Raw genomic sequence first — 20,837 nt, 5'->3', positions numbered from 1 at the left:
AAAGCAGCTGCAAAATACCTTGCCCCTGTTTGCAACCTCTTTTGCAAGGGGCAAATAGGTGGAGAACCACTAATTTGTCAGAAGGGGGTGAAAATTTATGAATAGTTTTTGGATGAAGGGAGTGCTGCACATTTTATTTACCTTGCAATGTAGCATGGCAAAGCAATTATTTTGTGAATCCTCCATTCCTTGTCTCTATTCTGTGTAATTTTTTCCCAGAGCAAGCCAGCCAGCCATGCATGGGGGGGGTGAAGTGGGTAGGTAACTAGTACATTGTTTTGTCCACCCTCCACAGACATGGAAGCGGGGTGGGGGGAATAGACAACAGCAGCTTTGCCAAGCTCCGTCATCAATTGTACAGTTCTGGATCCTGGGGGAATTTAATGCCCCTCCCCAGTTTGAAAACACTGTGCTGAATAAAGTTATGCTAACAATTGTTAGTTTGCATAATTGTTTCATGCGAACCTTATTAAGATGTTCCAGTCAGTGAAAAAACACAATAATATGGGAAAGGACCATAGCTCAGTGGTAGAACATTTGTTTTACATACAGAAGATAATTATAATCAGTTCCCAGCATCTCCAGGTAGGGCTGATAAAGACCCTGCCTGATACTCTGGAGGGCTGTTGCCAGTCAGTGTAGACAATACTGAGCTACATGGACCAATGGTTTGATTCAGTATAAGGCATCTTACTAATATTCTGTTATATTAACTCTTGAATAGGTTTGCTTTTCTAAAATTATGCTGTATGACATGTGACTGTTGGGTTTGTGGTGGACCACCATCTCTTCCCCTCCCTTCCACCCCGCTGCCAATAATGCCTCAGTCAGAAAGACATCATGTCATCAAGTAGCATTCTGGGGAAACATGTTGGCCCACTTGGCTGCAGAGTGCAGTAGCTCTATCCCACTGGAAGAGCTGTAAACATTGTTTTAAAGGAAGAAAAGAGGAAAAAAACCTTGCTGCCACAGCTTTTCTGATAAGTCCCCTATTCCCCTCAATTTTCTCTTGCTTTTTGAAGATTGCTTCATTTTTATCCTTTCCTTGTGCCCCAACTCCTTGAACATTGTTGGAAAAGCTTCCCATGTAAACTTCAGATCAGCGTAGTTTGAGATTAATCTTTTCTGGTCCCTAGGACAAGCAATGTGCTTCCATGGCCCATTTTACACATTATACAGGATAAATCTGGGTCTGCCACCAAGATTTCCAACCCTGGCTTCCTGTATTCATTGCAGTCACGCTTTATATTTTGTAGTGTATGCTTTAGATGTGCACCTGTGATACAATGTGTGAAGAGGTGCCAAGCGTCTGAGAAACAATTTGCTATCCATATACTATGGATGCTGCGTGAAAGGCTTTCTTCTTCCATTTAGCAGCGCAGCTGTACTCATGTCCATACAGTGGTGCATACCGCAGTAAGCAAAGAGGGCTGGTCCTTTGAAAAGTAGGAAGCCATCTTTGGAAAGGCGGCTTGTTAGCTCTGTTTTGTTACATGAAAGGAGAACCTTCTTATACTTGTTTTCCAGAAACACACAACATTTTGTATATACATAGCTATGGGGTTATTTCTATAAGTGAGATAACCAATACATCTACATCTGCCTCAGCCCTTATGAATGTTTTCTCCCAGCAAAAGGCAAAGAGGCTCCATGAAAAGAGGCAGGATGTGCAACAGCAAATTGTCCAGGGTAAGCAGCTACAGATTGAAGGTGGTCTGTCTCCCACTGTACAAGAAGACCTACGGAAGTTGGAGAGTACATTAGAAAGTGTGCAGCAATCTATGGATAAACGCGGAGATCACTTGCAGGTCAGTGTTCTTTGTGTAACACAGAGAATTAGAAACAGTCTTCCTCGTTTATTATTTAATTCCTCTGTATTTAGTTGTTCAGTTTTGATTTTGAACAATGTAATGCCTTTTCTTTTTAAACCTGACCATTTATTCTCCTTATGAAAAACCTTGCTCTGGTCTGCAGACACAGATATTCAAGCTCCAGGGAGCTGCACAGGTTGTGAGCTATTGGCACAGGGCATAGCTGAGGGAAGCCCCCCAAGTGTCAGAAGCAAGGCAATTGTGCAAACCTTAAACTTCTCTGACAAAACTGTAGGAAGGTTCCTCATCTGCATGAACTGAAGATTAAACATATTCACTTTATATATTCTGTACCAAGGGTGGGGAACCTCTGGCCTGCAGTCCAAATTTGGCCCACAAGGACTCCCCCTTTGGCCCACAAGCCTGTTTATCCAGGGCCATGCCCACCTTCCCTGCACTTTGTGAAGTGTGACTTCAGGCATGGGGCAAGTAGAGACATGGGCGGATCAGCTACTTGCATAGCCAATCCCTGCAGAAAGCAGGATTGTACTTCCCGAACATCAGCTGATGTGTGGGGAGTTCAGTCCTGCTTGGTCACTATATCTTCCAACCTCCACAGGCCAACTTTGACAGTCATGATTATGATGTCCAATGATTGACAGGTGGGTGACTTCACCCATTGGTCAAAGTTGGTCCAGGAGGTTAGGGGAGATAAAGATCTGGCCCACCAGGCCAAAAAGGTTCCCCATTCCTGCTCTGAACCTTTCCCTAGTCCATGGGACTGACGTTAAAACTGAACTAAGGTAGGGCACATAACAATGGCTAGGGGGATGAGTCACAGAGTATAAAGAGACTTTTCGTCTCAGATTGTGCAGATCATGAAGCTTGCTGAGTCAAGCTCAGTGATTACACAGCTGTCTTGTTCTCAAAGAGTGGGAACTTTCCTGTACCAGTAACTCAAATACTGCAGAGTTTCTTAGAGACCTAAAAAGAATGCTTAGATGTGTTTTTGCATAGCTGTGTCTGAGCTGTGATTAGTGTCTAGGGGGCTTGGACAAAAAAAGAAAAAATATCAATTGTTGAAGAAGGGCAGTTTAAAACTGACTGATTTTGCACATGGAGAATCTCATTTTACACTCTGAGCTGGAGAAGAACTTCTTGGGAAAATGATGCTTGATTCATATGAACATTATGAGTTCATACTTCAAACCAGGTCATTATGAACTCTGGTAGTATTAGTAGTAATTTCTAGGCAAACTTTTCCTTTTTTACTTCTCTCTTTTTCCTCGCAGATCACAGTAAGCACATGGGAACAGTTTGAAAGAGACAAAGAAATGATTGTGAAGTATCTCAGTCATGCAAGCTCTGCCCTTGAACGCATCTTAAGCTTTAGCAGCTTGGAGAGTTTGTCATCAGAACTAGAAAAGACAAAAGTACGTACATTAAAGAGTACTTGACATTCTGCAATCACAGTTTATTTATTTAATTTATTTATTTGTCGCCCATCTGGCTGGCTGTCCAGCCACTCTGGGCGACATACAAAATAAAAACATACAAATACATTAAAACATTAAAAATCTCAACAATAATAATAAAACCTAACCCACCCCAAAAGCCTGCCTGAAGAGCCAGGTCTTCAAGGCCCGGCGGAAGCTCATCATAGAGGGGGCATGGCGGAGATCATTTGGGAGGGAATTCCACAAAGTGGGGGCCACAGTTGAAAAAGCCCTCTCCCTAGTCATCACCAGTCTAGCTGTTTTAACTGGTGGGATAGACAGAAGGCCTTTTGAGGCTGATATTGTTGAGCATGGGCATCCCTGATGATGGTTCCTTTGCTATTGTACTGGACATTTATTGATATATAAAATGTTATTTCCTTGTTTTTGACTTGGGCAACATAGTTGGAAAGATGGTGTATTATTTTTCAAAATAAAAAAAACTTGAAAATAAGTCCATAATCTAGGCCACCCTTGGCACATCTTCCATATATGGAAAATTCCCATAGGATCAGCTGAGTCCTGTTTTGTTCCCTTCCTCAAGTGGTGCACATATGCAGTGCAACAGACTATTATAGTGAAAGTGAAGTCTGCAGTTTCCATTTTCCCTTCTCCCTGGTCCTCCACCCAGTTGAGGTTAGTCATCACCCAATTACGTAGTTTTGGGGGTAGCTGAAAGCAGGGCCCTTTGAACATTTGGCAATCTTCAGCATGGTGGGTGCTGTATTGACAGCTGGACTGCATCATAGCCTTAGAATTTAAGAATATTGGAACAAGAGGATATCACCATCCAGCATTGGTACTGTTGGATAAAACCTCATAAAGCTTGGGACCAGGATACCTAAAAGAGCATCTCATCACTTATTCATTCATTCATTCATTCACTCGTGGCATTCTGCACAAGAAGGCATCCTGCGATCTCCGAACTGGATCTTTAATATAGCGGCACTTATCCTTCAGAACTCCCCTTACATCTCAAGACAGGTGTTGTATCTGCTAATTTCGGATACTTCATAGGAAGAGATTCATAAATGGAATAAATAATAATAATACTCCATTATTATTAGGTCCCTTTAAAAACCTATTGATGTACGATAATATTTTATAATTAGTTCCTTAAATTATATGTAGCCAGTTTCTTGTTTCTAATTTAGAGATACATGAAGTGATTTTATAAGGAGCCACTCTGAGAGTTCTTTTTACAAATGTATCAAGTAAAGACAAATAATTATAAGCTGACTAGTTATCAAAACATTACTAGGTTTTCTCCCCCAAATATATTATTTTCATAACTCTACATCTCTTTACAGGAACTTTCTAAGCAGACAGTAGCCATGGCTATGGAAGCTGAGAGTCTTGTCAAGAAGTCTTTTGCAATAAAGCTTGGTGAGAAGAACAAGCAAACCCTTCAACAGCAAGCAAAGTCAGTCCAGGGACGAGTTAAAAAAGTGGAAGCTACACTTGAAGAAGAGTATGTTCTTAAAAAGTCATAGCATTTCCTTCCTGACGCAAGAAATGTACCTATGAAAATGCAGCGTTTATTCACAAAGAATTTGTAAATTCCCATTTGTCATGGAGTACTCAAACATCAAAAATTACTATTTAATACTAAAAGAGAGCAAACAAACGCTATGACTAACAAATACAGAAAACAGTAACAGGTCCCCCAGTGCATTACACTAGGTAGTAGATTCTCATTTATTTAAGTGGGACTAACTTCCATGCAAGTGCCCTTAGAATTGCCATGCTAAGCTGCAGTTATGAATCCAATTATGTGTGTTTCAGCCAATTAACTTTAGTGCAACTAAGCACTGTTAATTGACACAGAACTGAAGTCATATTGGTACACTTCAGTAATACGACACAGGAAATTATTTGACTCGGGCAAGGATAAATGAATAGTGCCATATCCTAAAGTGCCTGAAGCCTTTAAAATAATTCCACCTAGTTTTTAAAGTATTTTTCTTTCATGCTTTCCCAATCTGAGAGCACAAAAATATAAAAATGTGCCTTTCTTTCACTGATATTATATCACAGTTCTCTTTTTTTCCTATTGCTGCTGCTGCTATGGTACTTCATTACAATAAAATACATGTATTAAATTACAATATACATTACAATACAATATATGGGAAGAGGCATAGAAATTGGAGTGGGGAAGGTTGGAATATTGTACATACACATAACATTTTGCTATATATGAACATTTATTTTGGGGAGTGGGTTTTTAGCTCAAATGAGAAGTTCTGTTGATCTGGATCTGGATTAATGGTCCACTTTGGAAATCTTAGGGCCAGTTTACATGCTATTGCTGTTACTCACATAGCAGCTTTTACCATAAAGTAGATACTCTGTTTTCACTACACTACCACAATGAGAATGCAATATGTAAACCACCTAATAATTCCAGCAGGGCTTCGAGAAAAAGACTATAACCAAGCTGTTAACATTGCGAGTGAAGGGGCGAAATAAGACAAGGACACATCAGCTTGGGTTGAACAAGGGCCACTTTATTAAACTATACAAAAACACCTTTTAAAGTGACCTGCAGAGGGAAACCTAGGTGCAGAACTATCTATAAGCAAGCATCTTGCCATACAGCTCACGGGCGACCAGCCCCTGCTTGGGACAAGGGCAAGCCCCATCTGCTTACCCCTTCTGCCAGCCACACCCAGTTGGTGAGTAGGGGGGCCTTCTCAGGTCACCACCCCTCGGGGCCGCACAACCCTCGGGTGGATGAGTTAAGTTGGCCCCAAAAGCAGCCCATATCCTGCCCTCAAGCCGCAAAGCTCTGACAGACAGGCCTCTGGAACCGCCAATCACCTCCAAAGGTGCCTAAGGGGGCCACCGAGCTGTCCTTAGCTATTTCCCTTTCCGCACCTTCCCACACCAGTGCCCCAATTATAAACTGCGCTCCTAGGGCAATTAAACTTCGACCATAACAAAATAGCCAAATTAGCCAAATTCACCTATTAATCACAACACCCCCTAACCCGATTCCATTCCACTCTCACAGTGTGGAGTAGGCAAAAAACCTGCCTGCCAAACAAGGGTGGGCAGGGTAAAAATTCCTACTCGGTCCTGAAGCGACCATTGAACACACTATAAGAGAGGGAGGGCAGGGTGGGCGTCGCTCGTTGAAAGAGGAGGTAGGAGGGGCGGCCTGGCCTTAAATAGGCCCATGGACCCTCCCCTCCCTGCCGCACGTCATGCACACATAATGCTGCGACACACGACATTGCCCTTAACGAAGATGGCCGCGGCAGCATCGCTCCCTCCTCGCAACTATGCCCCGCTTATCCATGCTGCGCAGGTAAGTGGGGCTTCATTTCTTGAAAGTCCTAAATGTGCAACTGTGTCACAACTCACATCGCTGTTAACATTTGCCAATTCATATTATCACTTTAATGTCCACACTGGGATCTCTTGAGTGTTCCAAAGACTCATTCATACAGATGAACCAGAATCTTAAATATATAAAATTGTCGCTGCTTTTCATGGTTGGTACTATTTTTATAGTAGGTATCACAGCCCCAGGAGCCACTCCCAAGAAGTTGTGTCTGGTTCTGTGGAGATCCTAGTTCACAGATGTTCTTCAAATCAATGCATCCATGTTATCACATGCACACAAAAGAAACCATGTGAAGCAGCCCATATAGTGTATGAGACACTTTTAAATTTGGTTCATCTTCACAATGCCTTTGTGGGATAGATTAGTAATATTCCCATTTTACAAATGAGAACCAGAAGCTGAAAGTTATCAAGTTGCTCAAGGCAACCATTTATTCCATGCCTGAGCAGAGATTTAAGGCACATTACTCCTGGTCTAAATCCAGTGTTCTGGACTCTGGACCACACAGCTTTGCAGAATGAACAGTATTCCATGATGCAGGTGCAAAGAAATAAATACTTCCCTTTTTATCATTATACCCATATATATTTTTCTTTTCTTATTTAGAACATACGTACAAATTTAGTTTGCTTACCCAGTTCATGGTTATTTTTTAATAACTTTAGAGAAGACCTGCACTTAAATAAGACACTGTTGCCCCAGAAGTAAACCTGTAGAAAGCAACTTCATATGCTACTTGTTTTGTTGCAATGACTTGTTTCTTTCCATACTGCTCCCAACTCCTGTCTTTTTTAGCAGTCTTTCTTTCCCACAACTAGAAAAAGTTCTGTTCAGAAGACTTCTAGTGCCTTTTTATTGCTTCCAGTGAGATGCTCCTTTTCAATGCATGTTTTGAACAGATCCTTAGTTGGATGTAATATAAGTTATCTGTTTACAGGGTACAGACAATTATGATTAAGTTGCAAAACATGCATGCATCTTAACTGACTGGTTGACTTTCACAGATATGTACTTGCATATATATATTGTTTGTTTGTGTGTGTAGCTATATGATTCATAGTGCACATTCATTCTTTGTAGCCTCACATAGCAGATTGGGCTGATCCTTGTGCCCAACATGCCTAAGTGTAGTTAACAACTCCTTTCCTACAGGAAGTACAAACTATGCATCATCAGTTGTACAGAAAGCCAGGCATATTCCTTGGAAACTGGTGGGGTTACAAGTTTGAAATTTGTCCCAGTGATTAAATCCAAAACGAAAAAGTGCTATTTCACTGAGTTTTAGGCCATCACAAATCAGAGCATTATTTGTTGAGAAGCATTCTACTTCTGTTCTAGCACAACTGTAAACCCACAAAGCAAACAAGGTTCACAAAACTGCAGATGTTTGCATATGTTCAAAACTTCTGGGCTGCTTCTCTACATTTTGTCTTGGTGTCATGGTCATTGATATATACAAAAGGAGTCACGTCTTATCAAAGTCATTGTCAATACTTCAGTTAATTTGAATGGCTCTGGGTTGCATCCCCGGTGTCCAAATTTTTAAATGGCAAACAATCTGTAATTGTAATAAACCAGTGTAGCTTCTTCCCATGTTGCTCTAGTGATGTAAGTGTCTTAAGATTACATGTGAGAAGGTGATATGCGAATTCCCATGCCAGTGCTGCCCTTTCCAGGAGAGGGAAGCAGCTCCCACACCACTGAGATAATATAAGGACAGTCTCTTGAGGTGCTATAATTTTTATAAAGCCTTGAAACAGACATTTGAAAGATGCTTTTTTTAAAAAAAAATGGTATGTCATTATGTAAGCATTTTCATTAAGCTTGGAGGTATAAGAAAACAGCCAAAGTTACACAGTAACAAACTGTTAATTTTTTTCTACTAAATATGGTTGATTTTAGTATTAAAACCATGGAAATGGTGAAAAACAAGTGGGATCATTTTGGCAAAAAATTTGAAGCTTTGTCCATCTGGATCACTGAAAAAGAAAAAGAGCTGGATGCCTTGGAAACAACATCATCCTTGGATATGCAAATCAACCAAATTAAGGTGATTGGTTCACATTATATTTAGCATTAAAATACTGCATTCTCTTCTCTGCTATAAAGCTGCAAAAGAGAGGAAGAGACTTTTAACTTGGATTTCACAGCTACAAAGATATTGAAAATGCATCACACTTTGAGACAAAGATACCAAGGTGGAAGGTTTTGCAGGAGGTTAAAATAAAATGCATATGCTTCTCTCTCTCTCTCTCTCTCTCTCTCTCTCTCTCTCTCTCACACACACACACACACACACACACACACACAATGTGTTTAATTTACTCTCAGACACTTCAGTGTATATAATATGAAAACATCACCATGGTTTCAATGGATGAATTATATTTTCAAATGAATATCCTTTACCTGCAAAATAATCCTCATGGTATGTTTTCACAGAGTGTAGAATGTTTTATATTGTGGTATGTATTACAGCTAGTGGTTACAGTAATTTATTTCAGTATGGTAGATTTTACTATAGTACTATAGTATGATTTTTCTGTATCTTGTTTCTCAAATAATGTTGAAATAATAAAGGAACTACTATGTTCGGTAGCTTTTACACTCACAGACCCTTGTTACATACTCTGAATTCTTCATGTCATATGCTAGGTTCTATTCCCCCCCCCCCGGTGCATTAATAAATTATCAGATGTATATGATGCTTCAAAAGTTCCTTGAATGTGAACATAAGTTGCCCATTTCAGAATATTGTTTTTATTTCTATCTCATTTTATTCCAAATGCACACACGTATTTTCAAAGTATTTTACCTCAGTGCTAAACGTGCAGCTGAAAGCTGTGTGCTTACTATGTGCCTAGAGATCCCCCACCAAACAGATGGCTAGCACTGACAACACTGATAATAATAATAATAATAATAAATTTTATTTCTGAGTCACCTATCTGGCCGAATCAACGGCCACTCTTTTGTGTGTGTGTGTGTGGGTTCCTTGATTAAAAAACACCACCACCTCTGACCAGGAATTGACCAGTATCATAACAGTGAGCATGGCACTACAGGATGACCATTTCTGTACCCTGGGAGGGGATGGATGTGGAAGCTTACCCTCTCTGCAGTGTCTTATATAGTAGGGCCCTGCTTTTTGGCGCCCCGCCTTTTGGAGTTCCACTAATACGGCGTCCAAGAAGAGCGTCAGGTGCCATTTTGATTCAGTCTGAGTTGTGAGACAGCGTGTTTGGGGTTGGGGGCTGTTGTTGTTTTTTCCTCCCCACGCCTTGCACTTCTGGTTCGGGGTGCCCGCTACTGTGGCCCACCTGGAGCACAAGGCGGTTTTGATCAGCGACGCTTGCTATTGTGGCCCACTTGGAGCTCGCAGTGGCAAAAGTTTCTCTCCCTCTTGTCCCCCAGCGGTGTCTGTCAGTGTGGCCGCCAGGAGCTCGTGAAGCGGCTTTTTTTCCTTTCCCCCTTTTCAGTGTTTGCAGCTCCGGCTCTGCAGCCCGCCCAGAGTGTGTGGCAGCAGATCTTCAGATAGGCAGCAGCACCATTTCAGCAGCCATTAGTTTTAAGGTAAACAATGTGTGTACAGATTAGGCTTTTACAGTACAGTACAGTATATGCATTCGCAAAAAAAGTCTATGTTCCACTTCATGGCGATTTTCGCTTTTTGGCGGGGGTCTGAAATCTAACCTGCCATATGAGTGGGGCCCTACTCTATATAGCATCAGGTCCAGTTAAGTACAGCATTCTTGCTGAACTGGGTAAATGTGTGCTAGAAATGAGAGTCTCCTTTTTTTTTGCATCAAAACTTTTTGCTTGGCATTTCAGCTTGCAATACTACTCTAGTTAAATGTTTTTAAGTTTCTTAATTTTTTAAGTTCCTTAAAAATCAGTGGTGCTCAAATGCATATGAATAGCACAAGATCTGAGCTGTACAGCAGCTATTTTTAAAAGATTATAGTGTGTGTGTGTGTGAGAGAGAGAGAGAGAGAGAGAGAGGCTAAATTATACTTTTGATAAAAAATTTCTGAAATCGTAACATAAAAACATAAACTATAGAAAAATAGCATAAAGGTTTTATACTTCCATTAAATCTGAAAATAATTAGGTCCCCCATGTCTTAATTACAGAAGGAAGGGATACTCTTTGAAACTTAGCCTTCTGGCAGTAGCAGTTTACCCTAACTACTATAAAAATATATGTCCCTCCAGTTTTATGATTATGTATTTATATTTGCTAAGAATGATGGAATAGCTTTCATGTAAAATAATTCTACTATTTTTTCTAAATGGAACCATCTGGATAATATATAATAATATAATCTAAATTACAAATATATTAGGTATATGTGTTGGTGTGTGCTAATAGCCTGGTTTGCATGTCACATTAAACAACAATTAATGTTTAATTACAGTTTAATGCAAATAAATGCTTTTCAAAAGTCTCCACTCCTCCTCCCCTTGGCTGCAGTGGAAGCAACAAACTATAAGCCTGGGCTTATTTTTTTCTAAACAAACAATGAGAAGGAAAAACAAACCATAAGCTCTGGTTTAGGTGACTTGGCAAGCCAAGACCTAGTAAGGTGGGCCTGTACCATTCTAGCTGTAGGATTCTGAGATAAATATTGGTTAGCAGTTTAAGAATAGCCAACTGGAGGCCCACAAAGCAATTTTATCTAGCCTCCAACAGTCTTACCAGCATTAGTTATTACAGTAAGTTGTTTGGAGAATGTGTCTATGTAAAAAGTTGTGTCTTTCTTTGGGTTATTGTATATGCTGCTCCAGCCATGTTCAAATTTCTGAGCTGCTTACTGCTAAGTGACAATAACTTGATTGTAGAGATTAAATACTGGTGAAGGTATTGGTTTGTACAAAGAAAAAAAATCTCACTTCTGTCTTTGGACAATTATTTGGAGGATAGTATGATTTCTGAGAATATAGAAGTTGACTATCAGCAGGTTAAGTTAGGGCAGATGTCCCCACATGACTGATTACCACTTCACTCACTCTACCCTCTCTTTTAATCTACTTTTTAATGAGACCCTTTTAAGGGTCACTTCTCATGCAATATTTGTCTTGATTGCAGATAACTGAGTATAAAATATACACACTTTCTGTCAATTTTAAACATATGCATGTCTCAAATGTAGCTTTCCTCTTTATAATACACAGATAACCACAGGTGAGAAAGGATCAGCTTCCTTGGTTCAGTATATGTTAAAGGGGAGAAAAACATAAGGCATATACTCAGGTCGAATGTAGAACTAGGCCTTGCTTTTTCACTGAGAGGGAGAGCAGTACTTATCTCTGTAAGTTTACACCTGTATGACTATGCACAATATAAGATTATATAGATTTTATCTATGAAAAACCAAAAGACAAAATCAAAGAAAGGAAAATAATAAAAAGCAAATGCAATAGGTACATGAGAATGTGTGTGTGTGAGAGAGAGAGAGAGAGAGAGAGAGAGAAGATCTGGTATTTATAATGTTAAGTTATTGTATTAAACTACATTGTAAAGTATAAACAATATACTATTTATTGTTACTTAATTAGTGCATTCATTACGTTATCTATAACAATAAACATGCTTTTAAATATATATAGTTTGGATCATAGATTGCTCACTGTACCCTCCACTTTATCTGCCTTTTAATGGTTGCTATAAAGGAGGGCCATTTGAGCCAATGCTCCCATCCACCTGCATCCCACAACACTATATCCCACACCATTGATTAAGGGCCATCCTCTCCCCGTACCAGATTTGGGGGCGTTCAGGGTGCTGAAAAGGAAATGATGTGGGGCAATCTCCTTCCGTAAATGTTCTAATCATGGAAGGAAAGTTAACATTCAAACCATACCATTTATTTTCCAAATTCCTCTGAGGAAGAGAATTTCCCCTCAAAGCACTGTGGACATTACAGTAATTCAAGAAGCCATTTTTAGAACATACTATATTTAATTGTATATTGGACTAGAACAAGACATGTTATATATACAACTCTTGTGCACCTATTACTCTTGCCTTTTGTTTTATATTGGCTTTATACCATTTTAATTGGTATAAACTGTCCTCCAGAAAATCCTGAGAACTGTAATTTGGAGACTCTAAACTGTAATTTGGAGAATTCTGTTCAAGACCAGCATTTTCCTAACAATAGTACGGTATCCTGGGGATAGGAAGTTCTGATTAGACCGATTTAAATCTAATTTAAGTCTAATAAGACCTCTTATTGCCTACCACTTCATGCTTACTCCAGTGTAGTGTTCCCTCTTTGCAGGAAGTGTTGTAGCTCAGGGGTAGGACACATACTTCGAATAATTTTAAAAGCCCCAGTTTCAATCCTTGTCAGCTTCAAATAAGGCTGGGAAATACACCTGCCTGAAACCTTGGAGAACTTCTGTAATTCAGTATGAACAGTACTGAGATAGATGGGCCTATAGTCTGACTTGGTATAGGCAGCAGATTCTAATGTTTACATTCACAGTACTATAATAAAAAAGGGCTAAACCCCTCTGAACTGATTATTGCAAAGATATGTCCTTAATTTCTTTCAGAATATGCTTATCTACATCTAAGGTTGAAGAAATCATAATGCAGCCTTGTGTTATTCTGCAGTTTCTGATTTTATTATTGCTAATATCCAGAACAGATTACGTGGATTGTTCTGTGGAACAAACAGAGCCCATTGCATCTGGGCCACAATCCCTTGTGCTTCTCAAATGCTAAACAAGATAAATGGATAATTTCTCTTTAGTCTGGTTTTCGGCAGAAACGAGTGGAACAGCCAAAAGTTATCACAATAACAGTTGGTAGACAGCAGTTCAAAAGAATTCTGTTTTCAGTAGTCCACCTACGCTCCTCATTGCTGGATATTAGGTTAGTGTGGGAGTAAATTTCTATAATGTGTACCTGCTTTGCAGTATTTTGGCTACAACAGTAATCAGTGTGTTTCTCACCATACATGAGAAAAGTATTGAAAAGCAACAATTGTTGTCATTATGTGCCTTCAAGTCAATTATGGCTTATGGCGACCCTATGAATCAGTGACCTCCAAGAGCATCTTTCATGAAACACCCTGTTCAGATTTTGTAAGTTCAGGTCTGTGGCTTCCTTTATGGAATCAATCCATCTCTTGTTTGGCCTTTGTCTTTTTCTACTCCTTTCTGTTTTTCCCAGCATTATTGTCTTTTCTAGTGAATCAGGTCTTCTCATTATGTGTCCAAAGTATGATAACCTCAGTTTCATCATTTTAGCTTCTAGTGACAGTTCTGGTTTAATTTGTTCTAACACCCAATTATTTGTCTTTTTTGCAGTCCATGGTCAATGGCAAAGCTCTCCTCCAACTCCACATTTCAAATGAGTTGATTTTTCTCTTACCCGCTTTTTTCACTGTCCAATGTTCACATCCATACATAGAGATCAGGAATACCATGGTCTGAATGATCCTGACTTTGGTGTTCAGTGATACATCTTTGCATTTGAGGACCTTTTCCCATTATCTAGTTCTCTCATAGCTGCCCTCCCCAGTCCTAGCCTTCTTCTGATTTCTTGACTATTGTCTTCATTTTGGTTAATGACTGTGCAGAGGTATTGATAATCCTTGACAAGTTAAATGTCCTCATTGTCAACTTTAAAGTTACATAAATCTTCTGTTGTCATTACTTTAGTCTTTTTGACGTTGAGCTGTAGTCCTGCTTTTGTGCTTACCTCTTTAACTTTCATCGGCATTCTTTTCAAATCATTACTGGTTTCTGCTGATAGTATGGTATCGTCTGCATATCTTAAATTATTGATATTTCTCCCTCCAATTTTCACACCTCCTTCATCTTGGTCCAGTCCCGCTTTCTGTATGATATGCGTACAGATTAAACAAATAGGGTGATAAAATACACCCCTGTCTCACACCTTTTTCTATTGGGAACCAATTGGTTTCTCCATATTCTGTCCTTACAGTAGCCTCTTGTCCAGAGTATAGGTTGCACATCAGGACAATCAGATGCTGTGGCACCCCCATTTCTTTTAAAGCATTCCACAGTTTTTCATGATCTACGCAGTCAAAGGCTTTGCTGAAATCTTATTTGATATTTCTCCCTCCAATTTTCACACCGTACAGATTAAAGAAATAGAGTGATAAAATGCACCCTTGTCTCACACCCTTTTCTATTGGGAACCAATTGGTTTCTCCATATTCTGTCCTTACAGTAGCCTCTTGTCCAGAGTACAGGTTGCACATCAGGACAATCAGATGCTGTGGCACCCCCATTTCTTTTAAAGCATTCCATAGATTTTAATGATCTACACTGTCAAAGGCTTTGCTGAAATCTATAAAGCACAGGGTGGTTTTCTTCTGAAATTCCTTGCTCCGTTCCATTATCCAATGTATGTTTGCAATATGATCTCTGATGCTTCTTCCCTTTCTAAATCCAGCTTGGACGTCTGGCATTTTTCACTCCATATATGGTAAAGGCCTTTGCTGCAGAATCTTGAGCATTACTTTACTTGCATGGGATATTAAGGCAATAGTTAGATAATTACTGCATTCCCTGGGATCCCCTTTCTTTGGAATTGGGATATATATTGAATGCTTCCTGTCTGTGGGCCATTGTTTAGTGGTCCATATTTCTTGACAGATTTTTGTCAAAATATGGACAGATTCAGTCTCAGTAGCTTGTAGCAACTCTATTGGTATGCCATCTGTTCCTGGAGATTTGTTTCTTCCAAGTATTTTAAGAGCAGCTTTTACCTGACATTCTAAAATTTCTGGTTCTTCATCATATGGTTCCTCCATGAATGAATCTCTCATCCTGGCATCTCTTTTATAGACCTCTTCAGTGTATTGCTTCCATCTTCCTTTTATTGCATCTCGGTCAGTCAGTGTGTTTCCCTGTGGAATTATTCAACATCCCTACTCTTCGTTTAAATTTCCCTTTCATTAATCTTTTGAAATAGGGCTCTTGTTCTTCCCTTTTTGTTGTCCTCTTCTATTTCTATACAATAACTATTGTAATAGTTTTTTTTTGTCTCTACGTACTAGTCGCTGTATAGTTGCATTTAGGGTTCTGACCGTGTTTCTATCTCCTCTTGCTTTTGCTTTCCTTCTCTCTTTAACTCTTAATCCATTGAAGTCTTTCTCTCATTTTAACTAGAGCTATTGTCTTTTTGCATTCTTCTCTGATCATGTCTCTAACTTCAGTCCATTGTTCTTCTGGTTCTCTGTCAACTAAGTTTATAGCCTCAAATCAGTTCCTTATTTGATCTTTATATTTTTCTGGGATATTATTTAAATTGTATTTCGGCATTATGATTGCTTTGTTGTTCTTCTTTAGCTTTACTCTGATTTTTGATATGACCAGTTCATGATCTGTACCGCAGTGTGCTCCTGGTCTTGTTTTCACAGAAAGTATGGAACTTCTCCATCTTCTGTTGTCAATTATATAATCGATTTGATTCCTATATTGACCATCTGGTGATGCCCACGTGTACAGTCGTCCTTTCGGTTGCTCAAAAAATGTGTTTACACGAAACAAATTATTGGTTTCACAGAATTCAGTAAGTCTCCTGCTTCATTTCTGTCTCCTAAGCCCCATTTCCCCACAATTCCTAGTTCTTCTCTGTTCCCTACTTTTGCATTCCAGTCCCCCATGATTATAATCATATCTTGTTTTGTTATGTGATCAGTTTCCTCCTGTACTTCTGCGTAAAATCTCTCCAATTCTTCTTCTTCTGCATTTGACGTTGGAGCGTAGACTTGGATGATAGTTATGTTAATAGGTTTCCCATTTAATCTCATTGATATCATTCGCTCAGACCTTGTGCTGTAGCTCCTAATTGCTTTTGCTACATCACTTGTCACTATTAAAGCAACCCTATTTCTTCTTGATTTCTCATTTCCTGCATAAAATATTTTGTAGTTGCCTGATTGAAAATGTCCTATTCCCGTCCATTTTAATTCACTCATGCCAAGTATTGTAATGTTGATATGCTCCATTTCTTGCTTGAATATTTCTAACTTTCCCTGGTTCATGCTTCTCACATTCCGTGTTCCTATTGTGTGCATCGTATAACTCCAGACTCTCCTTTCACATCTGTGCGCATCAGCCTCTGGGCTTCCTTTCAGCTTTGACCCAGCTGCGTCATTAGTTGCAGCACTGCTCGTCCTTGTGCTTTGTTCTTCCCAGTAGCTCGGTGGGTGCCTTCTGACCTGGAGGTCTCATCTTCCAGCACTATCTTGTGTTGCATTTTGGCTACTCTGTTCATAGGGTTTTCATGGTAAGAGGTATTCAGAGGTAGTTTACCATTGCCTTCCTCTGAGTCTGGATGCATCTTAGTCTTGTGTCTCCGCTTTGACCATTCTGCCTTGGATGCCCCTGCTAGGAGTCTAGCCTCTTGGTCTAGACTCCTGACGGCACTGCTCTCAGCTTCTTCAACACTCTCAAACCCCCTCACCACATTAAGGTGTGCATCCTAAAGGGGGTAGCAGCAATAGCCTATTCTAATTTTAATTCCAAATGCATATTCTAGACAGAAACTTAAAATTGGTGCTTTGTCATTAAGCATTGAGATCACCGATATTTTAAAGATTAAGCTCATAGTTTTTCTCACTTAATATAAATGGGTGGGGGGGCAAAAATTTGTAGCAGGGAAAACAGTAAAGGTCAATTACTGTTTTAACATGATCAGCCTATTAAAAACTCAGTAGTTGAATAGTTGTATCATAGGACTGCACTATCATAATGTATGGCATACCTTATTCCTATTTGCATTCTCTATATAGAGAGGGATTTGGATGTGTGAATGGTTGGCCGTCTATTTGCAGGTGCTTTTTAAAGTGTCTCTCTGTGGTGACTGCAATGTGTGCAGTGGCCCAAGAACCAATGTATGTGATTTCTAGAAATGTGGCTGGCTCACAGGAAAGCAATGAACACATTCTATAGGTTCTTTATGTACAAACTGATTTGCATTTTAGGTTATTGTTAAAGAAATACATGAGAAGGAAAATGAAGTTCCAAACCTAGAAAAGGATGCTCAGTCATTTTCTCAGTACCTTACTTCTGGAGAATCAGCACATATTAAAGCCAAGTTGACACAGATTCGAAGGTACTGGGAAGAACTTCAGGATTGTACGCAGCATCTGGAAGGAACAATTACTGGAAAGGCATCAGTACAGCAAAAATTTGAGGAAATCTTCACCAAGGTAGACATTGTAAACATTTTCTAGGTATTGCAAAAGAGAGTGACAGTTAAAGATTCAACCAGAAAAAACCACACAAAGTGCACTTAAAGAAACATTCCCTGGTTTATACATTTGAATGTACCCATAAGTTGCAATCCTCCATGGATGAAGTTGTGCTAAAACTAATTTAAAATTAAGGTAGATTGTTTTGACTTCAGAACAGGAAGTATCAATATGTCCTTAAATTATCCTTTCTTGTTAGGGATATTGAGACAGAAACTGTGTAACATTGTATCTATTCAGAAGTAAGCCCCATTAACTTCAGTGAGATTTAATTTAGATAAGCGTGTAAGGATTGGAGCCAGAGGGTTCTAGCTCTGGGAATAAGTATTGAAGGTTTGAGGTGAACAGAGCATATAACACCAGTTCTGTTACAACTACACTGGCTGCCTCTACACTTCAAAGCCCAAGTCAAAGAGCTGGTTTTGATCTATATCTCTTTATGGATCTGGACCCGAATGTCTTCTGGAGCATCTCTCTCCATATGAACCTACCCGGACCCTTAGATCTTTCTCTGAGGCCCTTCTCCATATCCCCTCTTGGAGGGAGGCTCAGAGGGTGGTATAAAGCGAGAGGACCTTTTCAGTTGTGGATCCCCATCTATGGAATGCTCTCCCCAGTGAGGGCCACCTGGCACTTTCACTGACATATTTTGGGTGCCAGATAAAGACTTAACTTTTCCCCCCAGGCTTTTGATAGACTGAGAATGTTGTTTTGTTACTAGTGTGCTGCCAAAGCTTCCTGTGGGTGTCATGAGGGGTTGTTTTGTGGATATAGCCTGCATATATTTATATATTTTAATGAATAGTAGGTGTTTTGTTTTTCAGGAATTTGTTTATTTATGGTAAGTGTTTTGAATAAATAAAGGTATATGTTTATGTTTTAAGTGTGTTGCAAGTTGCTTGGAGATCTTTGGGTAACAAATGACTAACAAGTCAAATAATAACACTACAACAATAAAAAATACCATTAAATTCATTGGGATTTTCTACCAAGTAAATGTATATAGATGTGTAAATATATGAAACTTTTTAAAGCTTTGGTGCTTTTTCTTGATTTATTTCACTGGTTTAGCTCCAACAAGACCTGTGCAGATACGAAGCAAAATTGGCAGAGCCTGATATTTCATGCTGTTCATTAGCAGAGACTTACAAGGCCCTCCAAAAACTTACGGTAAAAATATCATAAAAGTTTGTTATTTGGTTTCATGCCTAACAAGGAAACAGTACTTGTACTAGCTATAGCCAACATTCACCAGCTGAAGAAATCATGCTGAAAACTTTCTGTGATCAGCAGTCTTGGGGCTTCCATCTTGCCCCACAGCACCATTTGTTTGAAGCAAGTGGGGGAGAGGTGAATTACAGGACTAACAAAAATATGTCAGGAAGAGTTAGCAAAAAAACAACTCCAGATTACAATCTAGCGACCTTACTGTCATGAGACAGTCTTAAGAAGACTCCCTCACAAAGCTATCAGCATTGCAGTGCGGGTGCTCTCCCAACTCAACCTTTCAGGGGGGAAAAAACATGGCAGCAGTTGCCTTGGAAAAGATGCACAAGTTCATAGTTTACATATGCAGCATGTAAATATGTCTACAGACAGTGCACCACAATGTGGTGCCAGCAGTGAAAAAGCCATGTAACCCATAGGTTTCATTTTGTCTTGAACAGTTATACTTTAGCTAAGTTTGAATGCTATCTGAAATTACTGCACTTATGCATGGGTTAAATAAAGCAGTGGCATTATTAGTACTCTGCTTCTTTTTAGGTATACACAGGACTTTGTGGGGCCATGAGGTTGGGATGTAGGTAATTGTCTTTTGTTTTATTGTTTCATATTAAATAAGGATCTCTGTCAAGTTCTGGAAAAAATGAAACAAACCCTGGCTTCTCTGTCATCTGGTTCTCGCAAGATCATGAACAAAGAGAAAGCAATCCATGATGTTTTAATGCTTCAGCAAAGACATGAAAATGTTATGAGACAAGCTAAAGATAGGCAAGCCTCACTAGAGACTCACCTAGCACAGTGGCAGAGGTGAGAAAGGCCTTATGCGCTATTTAAGCATAAAAATATCTTCAGGTATCTCACAGCTTTTGGTTTAGTAGGACTTGAACTGGTAACAAGTTTCACTGTATTCCTCTAGAAAAGAGAAGGAGCAGTCTATCTTCTTGAGCTGGCTAGGGAAGTGTGAAGCTGCAGCCAAACCTTCAGAGCAACATGTTTCTGCTGACAGAGTCAAAGTGGAAAGTGAACTACAGTTTGTCCAAGTAAGTATTGTGGCTTGGCAGGTCAAATGTTTTCGTGTTTGTATAGTATTTTCTATAACCTACAATGAAATAATTGCATGTTAATATTATTTTTACAAAATATTTATTACATTAGGGACTTTGTGCATCAACCCACACACACTCGTGTGTACTCCTGAACACACATGGACTCCCAAACTCACACATGCATAGGGGCTTTCAAATACACATGCACACACAAAAGTTTTTTTATTTTAAAGGAAGCAAAAGCTGAGAGTAGTCATACACATACCCTCTGATTTTAATAAACTCAGAACAATGACAAGCTAGTTTTGTGGCAAGCGACCCTAATGAGAAAAGGAGTCCAAGATGGAAGGGAATTTCTAAAAAAGGAAATTCTAATGGCACAATGGCAAACAATTCTGTCCAGGATAAAAGGGGGAAGACAGCAGAAGAAACCAATGTGGCTTCACAGAAAGCTTAGAGATGACCGGAAAACAAAACAAAAAGGACACATACAGGAAGTGGAAGGAAGGCCAGGCCACAAAGGAAGAGTACAGACAGGTAGCATGGAATTGCAGGAATTGTGTCAGGAAGGCTAAAGGTGAGAATGAGACGAGGTTAGCGAGAGATGCCAAAAGCAACAAAAAAGCATAGTAAAAGAGAGAGAAAAGAAACGGTGGTACAGCTCAG

General features: G+C 39.5%; 1 protein-coding gene across 1 annotated transcript in view; it reads left to right on the top strand.

The window, feature by feature from the left end:
- SYNE1 (spectrin repeat containing nuclear envelope protein 1) overlaps positions 1–20,837 on the top strand; it is a 598,390-nt gene that overhangs the window by 145,740 nt on the left and 431,813 nt on the right. Inside the window, exons 29-36 of the mRNA XM_061624165.1 lie at positions 1,632–1,808; positions 3,104–3,244; positions 4,618–4,778; positions 8,562–8,709; positions 17,632–17,859; positions 18,973–19,071; positions 19,745–19,932; positions 20,042–20,165. Of these exons, the coding sequence (XP_061480149.1) occupies positions 1,632–1,808; positions 3,104–3,244; positions 4,618–4,778; positions 8,562–8,709; positions 17,632–17,859; positions 18,973–19,071; positions 19,745–19,932; positions 20,042–20,165 (1,266 nt within the window). The remainder of the gene's footprint in view (positions 1–1,631; positions 1,809–3,103; positions 3,245–4,617; positions 4,779–8,561; positions 8,710–17,631; positions 17,860–18,972; positions 19,072–19,744; positions 19,933–20,041; positions 20,166–20,837) is intronic.

This window comes from Rhineura floridana, chromosome 4, assembly GCF_030035675.1.
Source record: "Rhineura floridana isolate rRhiFlo1 chromosome 4, rRhiFlo1.hap2, whole genome shotgun sequence".
NCBI classification, from domain to species: Eukaryota; Metazoa; Chordata; class Lepidosauria; order Squamata; family Rhineuridae; genus Rhineura; species Rhineura floridana.
Note: the sequence above shows the minus strand (reverse complement) of the source record. Positions and strands in the feature narration are given on the sequence as shown.